The 8285-nt window shown below is 34.4% G+C and overlaps 1 protein-coding gene across 3 annotated transcripts; it reads right to left on the reverse strand.

Moving 5' to 3' along the window:
• Window positions 1-759: 759 nt before the first annotated feature.
• On the reverse strand, window positions 760-6756 carry LOC147387359 (G-type lectin S-receptor-like serine/threonine-protein kinase At4g27290). Of its 3 annotated transcripts, none has more exons than XM_086421092.1 (7): window positions 4667-6335; window positions 4026-4169; window positions 2205-2362; window positions 1903-2113; window positions 1568-1754; window positions 1341-1491; window positions 760-1205 (listed from the first exon to the last, which is right to left on the reverse strand). In XM_086421092.1, the coding sequence occupies exons 1-7, from the start codon at window positions 5922-5924 to the stop codon at window positions 900-902; spliced, it is 2415 nt and encodes an 804-aa protein (XP_086277218.1). In that variant the 5' UTR covers window positions 5925-6335; the 3' UTR covers window positions 760-899. The 3 variants fall into 3 exon arrangements, with proteins under 3 accessions (XP_086277218.1, XP_086277217.1, XP_086277219.1); XM_086421091.1 differs by having other exon boundaries at window positions 762-1205; window positions 1568-1805; window positions 4667-6329; XM_086421093.1 differs by lacking the exon at window positions 760-1205 and having other exon boundaries at window positions 1340-1474; window positions 1568-1805; window positions 4667-6756.
• Window positions 6757-8285: the final 1529 nt, after the last annotated feature.

Here is an 8285-nt window from a genome sequence, read left to right on the forward strand (position 1 = left end):
CCAACAATGGATCCTATCCAAATACGACCAAAGACTTTCCAACAAGATCAACTCCAAACATGGCAACTTATTTTCAATGATTTTATTCGATTGTGCATTGCTATTCATCATGACCTGCCCATTCAAATCTCCAGAATTTGGTTCCTTGGATTTAGGATTAACTAGGAGATCCTCTCTTCTAGGAAACAAAAACTAAACTCCCTCAAGAGTTTCTAAATCTTTTCTTAATGAAGCATCCATTAAAAGGCAATTACCCACTATTTGGGTAGATTTCAAATATTCAGTTAATCTTTTTAACAAAACAAATATGGTTGGTGCAATACAATGTACAACTTCTACTCAGATCCGATCCAAACTATCTTTCTCTCGATGATCCTTTTTAATATCATCGTTTATTTCTTCATTATCTTTAATTAATTTGGTATCTCAGAATTGAAAATGGAGTTTAGTTTTTCCCAATACTGATATTTCCTACTTCATTGTTTGAATTGGTCCTCTATCCAATATGCAAGAATATACAAGAACGTATATATGAGAAATAATACAGGAGATATTTATGAAAATCAATCAACTTTTGATGCACTTACGGAATCGGCTCACTCTTCGTATTAATTCTCAAAACGTGAACGATAACGAATTCAGAGGTTTTTAAAGAGACAATTTCGCAGGTTTAAAGTGACAAATTCAATCTAAACCTGCGAGATTGTCACTTTAAACCTGCGAAATGGTCACTTCGTCCTGAATTTTTTTTAAACGAAAAGATGATTCTTCACGTTGTGGTAATTAAAATGAAAAGTGGACGGAATCGTAAATAACTCATTTTCAACTCATGAAATAGTAATTCACCCATATTACAGTTTGTAAGTTTTGTACTGATAAATGCATAGCAAAACAATCTTCTATCGACCTTGTAACAATGAAACCGTTACCTCATTTGTACATAACTTCTTCCCATTTGATGATGTATCTGCTTCAATGAGATTCCTTTCATTATAAAAACCAGGTTGTTTTGGTTGGAGCATGATTGAAGTCTCACTACCTAACATTAACACAACAGATGACATGCTAGGCCTGTCTTCCGGGCACTGTTGCACACATAGAAGACCCACCTGGATGTATCTCAACACTTGAGACTCTGGTAACCCATCCTCCACTAACATATCTACCAGTTCCAAGGCCCTGGCTTCATTCCATAGTTTCCATGCCTTTACAAAAAAAAAAAAAAAAAACAATCAAATATATTAACTTTTTCTCATAAAAAATGGAAAAGAATGTTCATGTTAGATAACTATAAATTTAATTTAGTTGAGGACCAGAAGGACATTCATTTCTTTACTTACATGTCCAAGAAGGTTGAGATCATGGTCAGGATGATCAAACCCTCTGTTCTTCTTTCCACTAATTATCTCCAACATCAAAACACCAAAGCTAAAGACATCGGATTTCATCGAAAATAGCCCATCTATTGCATACTCTGGAGACATATAACCACTACATGACATCATAAAAAAAAATAAGATTTAAACAATGAGAATATGTGCCTAGAGAGTAATTCTATATTACTTACTAAGTTCCAACTACCCTTGCTGTTACTGCTTCGACTTGGTTTCCTCCAAAAGTTCTTGCCATCCCAAAATCTGAAATTTTGGGGTTCATCTCACTGTCTAGTAGGACATTGCTGGCTTTGAGATCCCTATGGACAATTCTCAATCTTGAATCTCTATGAAGATATAGAAGTCCTTGAGCTATGCCTACTACAATGTCAAAGCGCTTTTGCCAACTCAGTAAAGCATTTCTTTCTTGATCTGAGCTAATTTTACAAAAAGTTAGATTTTGTCTACAAACTCTACTGAATAAACAATCCAATTAAGTCAAATATGTAAAGTCAAGAAGAGGCCAAACCAAAGATAAAGAAGTCTAAACTTTTGTTAGGCATGTACTCGTAAATTAACATTTTCTCTTCTCTTTGAATGCAGCACCCCAGAAGCCTAACTAGATTGCGATGTTGAAGTTTTGCAATCAAAATAACCTCGTTCTTAAACTCGTTGAGACCCTGCCCAGAAAACTTTGAAAGCCTCTTCACCGCTATTTCTTGTCCTGTTTGAAGCTCACCCTAAGGATTATCACAAGTGAACAAGCTTATGAGAACATTCATCTTGTTTAGGTTTCAGCATAATTAATTGGATGAAAATGATGGGAAGTACCTTGTGAACTGGACCAAAACCACCCTCTCCAAGCTTATTATCACTAGAGAAATTATTTGTGGCAGTTTTAATTGTAACAAAATCGAACAAAGGTAAGTCCATCTCCCCCCTCAAGTTTTCATCAGTGTAATCTTGGGTTTGAATGCTTTCTTCATTGCCTGTATGTTTACCGTGAAAAAATTTTAAATTTATGAATTATTTGAAACAAGGTGACTTTACCAACATAATATTTGAATATTTTTTTTTAGAGAATGAACCCTTTTTTTTTTTTGGAATCCTGCAAATGTGATTCAATGGATAATTACAATCATATTTTAGGTGGTCCATTTAGTAGTGAGACCCACCGGCATGCTTGACACATCTGACAATTAAAGCAACAGAATTCGATATAGATGTAAATATATATATTCTGCACATTTGTCAGAATTCCATTGTTAGAAAAATCAATTCGATTCCTTCCTCGCCATGGTGGTATGGAAAAATGGGAACAAAGATAGCTGTTTAGATATTTTTGTGGTAATCTATTGAAACAAATGGCATGACGCCATGTGTATTAAATGAGCAAGAGTGATAGGTTAGCAGAGAGAAAATTTCAGGAGAAATTTTCCAGCAGTTTCAGTACTTTATTTTAGTATTTTTCAATGCACATGGCATCATGCCATTGGTTCATCAGCATAGCACATAAATTTTGAAATAGCAGATCTCTGTTTAATATATTTGCACAGATTGAAACCCTCCTCCACAATTCAATGGAAGGAATTAGTGCCTAAAATATCTCTTTCTTAAAATTTCCTTGAATTTTAGCTTACGTGGCAGGTATTGGGGCGTGGGAGGAGGGTTTCGATCTTCCACCTTGGGTGCATATGATCCGCAGTTATCCCCAAATACAGAGGATTTTATTGCAAGTGTTAATTGCTGATTTATTAGGTATTTTAATAAGGGTGGAATTAGAAAATTGGTTTAGGACTCATTATTTATATAAGCAGTAAACCAATAAATAAAATCAAGTCTGTATTTGTTTCCATTGTATTTTTACACAAAAGGAAGAACTTTCCCCACCCCAATATGTTCTACATGTATGCTGTAGGATCATGTATGAATAAAAAACAGTAGCTAATCTCCAAAAATAATAGGTAGAATTTATTCCGAAAATGGATATACATTTTTATGAATTAATGTATTAACTTTTGAAAGAAAATAACCTACGTAAAAGATGATTTATCTATTTTCATTAATTTTTTATTTACGGAAAAAAAATGTGTGTGTTTGTGTGTGTATGGATGTTACTTTAATTTACTTTTATTAACCTACAGAAATAAATTAAATGTTGAAAAAATCCTCTATTTTAGATGAAATTTAAAACAGCCTTTAAAAATTTACCATTATTTTTGTTAAATGATTGCCAAGAATGCCATTGCAAATGGCATTTTTATAACATAAATTAAAGCAGCCGTAACTTAATGAGGTATAAAAGCAAATTCACTTAATACTTTTGGTGGAAATTTAATCCTACTCCATGGTATTATCACCCATGGACTTCACCAACTAAGCTAGTTGGCACCTGCTAATAAGTTTAACATAAAAACTTTATTCCTAAAAATGGCAAAATTCGACATAATTTAAATATTTTAAAAATGTATCTTGATATGTATTTAATTTAAAATTATTTTTTTACCATATATGAGTATTGAAGCGTAGAACCAAAATAATCTAATGTCCTCGACTTGTGGTCCACAAATGACATCTACATGAATGAATGAAGACTGTACCATCAGAGGAAGGTTAATTAATTAATTTTGATCAACAAAGGCAGAAACCTACCTGTTTGTTTTTTCCTGGCCTTCCAGATGACACAACAGGTGATCGAACCCAATGAAAGTATCCCCACAACCACTGATATGGATATCATCAAATCCACTCGTTTGGTCTTCTTTCTGGAATCAACATTTACCACTTTGCCCGTTACTGTAATGACGTTAAATGTCGTATGAGTTAGTCTAATCAAGAATGAATAATATAAATCCAATTTCATGGCTCAACTCGATGTAGAACCAAATCTTAGTCCGAACAAAATAAGGATGATCTTAGCATGGTTAAAAAAAAAAATTTACGTTTAATTCGAATTCAAGCATAATATTTCGCATGTTTTTATAAATCTGAAAAATATTTCCTAATTTTAAGGTTTGGGTATGTTTTTGAATGTTCCTGCAGGAGATTTGTTGGCATGTACAAGAAATTTTTTTTAACTGAAATTTAAATGTTTCTTGAAACATAATAAAATATATCTAATGAAATATTTTGATACTAAATAATAACTAAACAAATATTTTATCATCCAAGATTCATTTTGTACAATTAACAGAGGAAAAAGCTTCATTTGTCATAATCAAAGCCATAGATAATCAAGAAAACAATAATCGATAAAAATGAAAAAAGCAGAATGCAACCATAGATAAATGTACCTGGTTTTGAAGCTGCCATCCGAAGGTAGAGATCCTGCCCGCCAGTGGGGAACTGCCTGATATCAACCAAATCCCCAAACCATAAGACACAGCCACTGCCTCCTCCTTTAACATCAGAATTAGCGTAAGCTGTACAAGAACAATTGCGGAAGCAGTGCCCTTCACATTCCTTGGTGTTCATGCTCTTGTTCACCCAAGAGCCTGATGAATCGGGCAACTTCACAGATTCAAACTTCTTAAACGTATCTCCATTATTGTTGCAATCCAACGGTGTTGTCCTTATGCACCCACCTGACCGATGCGGAGATTTCGGTTCAAATCCTTCTATACAGGAACAAACGGTTGTGTTTTCAATGTTACAAATACCATAGGCACCACAGAAGCCATACTTGTCACACTGGTCTACCTCCGCCTTGTAGATGACCTGCCATTCTGACTTTCCACTAATCCAATAAAGACGTTCAATGACTCCCGTTGGGGTCAACCAAAGTCTTGTTTTAGCTTTGGATTGAACTGTATAATACACCTCTTCATTGTCAGATACAAAAATGGGATCAAACAACACATTTTTCCCAAGCCTAGGAGCACCGCTAAACGTAAGCCCATTCCATGGCCCTGTACGATGCATGTTGACAGATCCATTGTGCAAAATTAGTTGTGGAAATCCACGAGGATCTATTCCATAAGTGAAGTCACCGGGGGAAGGGTCATCGGGGCTCTTCCAAGCCGTCAAATTCCATATCATACCAGTTTTTAAGTTGCATCCCAGCTTCATGCCCGCTAACAATGTATCGGATGGATAATCAAAGCTCTGCCAGATATAGCTCTCGGGATCATGCTGACCTTCATATTTCAACACAAGATTCCCTGAATCTAAGAGCTGAGCAATTGGATTCTTGGCCAAGGCTTGATTTAATTTTGAAGACGACCAAAAATTGCTTTTGGTTCGATTAACAAGTACGAGATTTCCATTGTCGTCAATCTTTAATAGTCCCGATGGATCAATAAGTGGGTTGTTTCTGTTTGCAACCCAAACAATTGTTTTAGTTGGGATATTGCTCATGTACCATATTCCCAAATACCAGTTTTTTGAAATACCAGGACTAAAAAATCCTAATTCGTAGATTTGGCGCGAGGAAACTAAGGTATGCTTATCTCTAAGGTCTTGGGTCGGAGTTAGAGTGTCAGTTACAGTTGAGATTTTTGAAAAGGAAAAGAGTAAGGTGAAGCTGAAAACAAGAAACAAAAGGTAGTCCATTGAGAGAATATGTCTCAATTCTTGGCACAATGAAATTTTTGTGCTTATTCAGAGTTTGGAAAGTTGAGAGATCTGTTAAGTGTAATGAGAAGGGTAGTAATGCTTACATCTCTGTCTTTCTACTAAACCAAAATTATTCTTATAATTATTTGAGAAAGAAATGATCTAATAAAAGGGAGGGACCCTCTAACCCCATTTATTGATTAAAAAAATTAATAACAATAACATGGTAAAACTTCAAGCATGGATTTCAAATTCCATGACTTTTGTTTTTGGGCAAGTTGGACTTGAACCAATGACCTCAAAGTTGCTTTGCAATATATCAAACCAACTGAGCTATTAAAATTTGATTTTCTTGTCTCCACTAATGTTGACCCTCATAACGACCAAACTATAAAAATATTTCCAAATTTTATGTATGTAAATCAATCAAACTCTTTATGACCATGATTCAAATATTTAAGAAACTCCCCCAATCTTCTTAAGAGTTAATATTTTTATACATTGTTTTAGAAAATTACAACAATTAGCATTCATCTATGAAGAAGTCCTTTTGTATCAAGATTTTGTTATACTATGTTAGTTATTTCTCCTAAGCTGATTAACTACTTGATTGACTCGAGAAAGGAAACTCAATAGAACAATTCAGCCTTATAAAATTCTACAAAGTAAGAATACTTGGGTATGCATGTCTGCCAAAAATTTAAACAATATAAGAAGTCCTTTTGTATCAAGATTTTGTTATACGATGTCAGTTATTTCTCCTAAGTTGATATAAACTACTTGATTGACTCGAGAAAGGAAACTCAATAGGAAAATTCAGCCCTTATAAAATTCTACAAAGTAAGAATACTTGGGTATGCTTGTCTGCCAAAAATTTAAACAACATAAAATTTCCTACTTTGCCAAAAAAAAAATCTTCTGCGAGAGCATAAAAGGGTTGGATTTTACTATCTGAAATTTGAATTTACCCTTGAAGTAGATTTGAATGAAAAAACAGGTTGAATATGGTTTGATATCCCTTCATCTATGTTGGATCCATGTCAAACACGCATTCATGCCTATATTTACCTAGATCCAAATGATATATAATAATCCCGAACTTTTTTTCCCGCTTTTACCCCTTTAATCCCAAACAGGATGCCCATTCCTTCATTAACTCTAGTCTATTTAATATCTATATAATAAAACATAACGCTTGGGCCCATTTGTGGGGGAACGTTTCTTCTGTTACAATAATGCCTTCCCTCTTCACCCATTCAAGTTTTTTATCAAGCATCTTCTATCCCCTTTTTTTTCAATAATACCCTCCAATTTTACCATCTTTCATTTTTACCCACTATTTTCAATAATGCCCCTTCTAACTTTACTATAATTCGTCTTTTACTCATTTACCCCACTCCTTTGTCTCCTTTTCCAATCATACCCTTCCAAATTTATTGCTTCTCCTCTTTCTAAGATTCCAATGCCTTGGCATGGGAAAATTCTAGTCTATATGATAAAACACAAACGGTTCACTTCCCAATGTTTATACCCACGTAAGTAGAGGTTGGGATTTAATCTCCCCCTGAATCCTGATGATAACTTTTGTCTCTTTTCTTCTCCATTTTCATAGATGCCCTCCAATTTTATTACCTTTCTTTTTCTGCCCATTTCCAGTATACCTTCTACTTTTATTTTCTTTCCTCTTCTCACTAGTTTTCGATAATACCCCTAAAATTTTATTGTATTTTCTTTTTTACCCCTACCCCAAAGAGAGTGAGTGCGTCATATAGTGAGTTTGAAAAAGGAGATATAATAAAATTAAAAGGGGTGAAGAGGAAAGATAATAAAGTGGTACCTACAAAATGTTTTGAATATGATGTTTATCCCATTTGTATGGAAGTTTGTCCTGCACAAAAGTATCATCCTACAGTTATGTTTTATTATATAGGTGGGTCGTCCTAGTTTGATTGATTACTAATATAGGTTCATATAAGTTGGGATGCACATTGGATTGGGTAAATCCAAGAACCGAACTAATCCAAAGTATATATATATATATGGGGGGCGTTCAATGGCCAACTTTTTAGCAAACTTTTTGGCAAAACATTTTTCAAAACATGAGTTAGAGGTTTTGGAATGGGCTGATATTTGGTGAGGATGATCTCTACGGTGAGGAGATTATCCTCACCAATATCAGCCCATTCCAAAACTTCTAACCCATGTTTACAAGCTGAAAAATCGTGGACCGTCCATTTTTTGTAAACTGTTTTTGATGGGGTTAGAAGTTTTGAAATGGGTTGATTTTTGGTGAGGATGATCTCCTCACCGTAGAGATCATCCTCACCAAAAATCAGCCCATTCCAAAACTTCTAACTC

This window comes from Akebia trifoliata, chromosome 13, assembly GCF_017979445.1.
Source record: "Akebia trifoliata isolate Shusen 1 chromosome 13, ASM1797944v1, whole genome shotgun sequence".
Classification (NCBI taxonomy): domain Eukaryota; kingdom Viridiplantae; phylum Streptophyta; class Magnoliopsida; order Ranunculales; family Lardizabalaceae; genus Akebia; species Akebia trifoliata.

Coding starts and splice junctions, on each gene's coding strand:
- LOC147387359 (XM_086421091.1), bottom strand. CDS start 5,924: ATGGACTACCTTTTGTTTCTTGTTTTCAGCTTCACCTTACTCTTTTCC. Junction 4,170..4,666: donor GATGGCAGCTTCAAAACCAG/GTACATTTATCT, acceptor ACGTCATTACAG/TAACGGGCAAAGTGGTAAAT. Junction 1,206..1,340: donor ATCTCAACCTTCTTGGACAT/GTAAGTAAAGAA, acceptor TTTTTTGTAAAG/GCATGGAAACTATGGAATGA.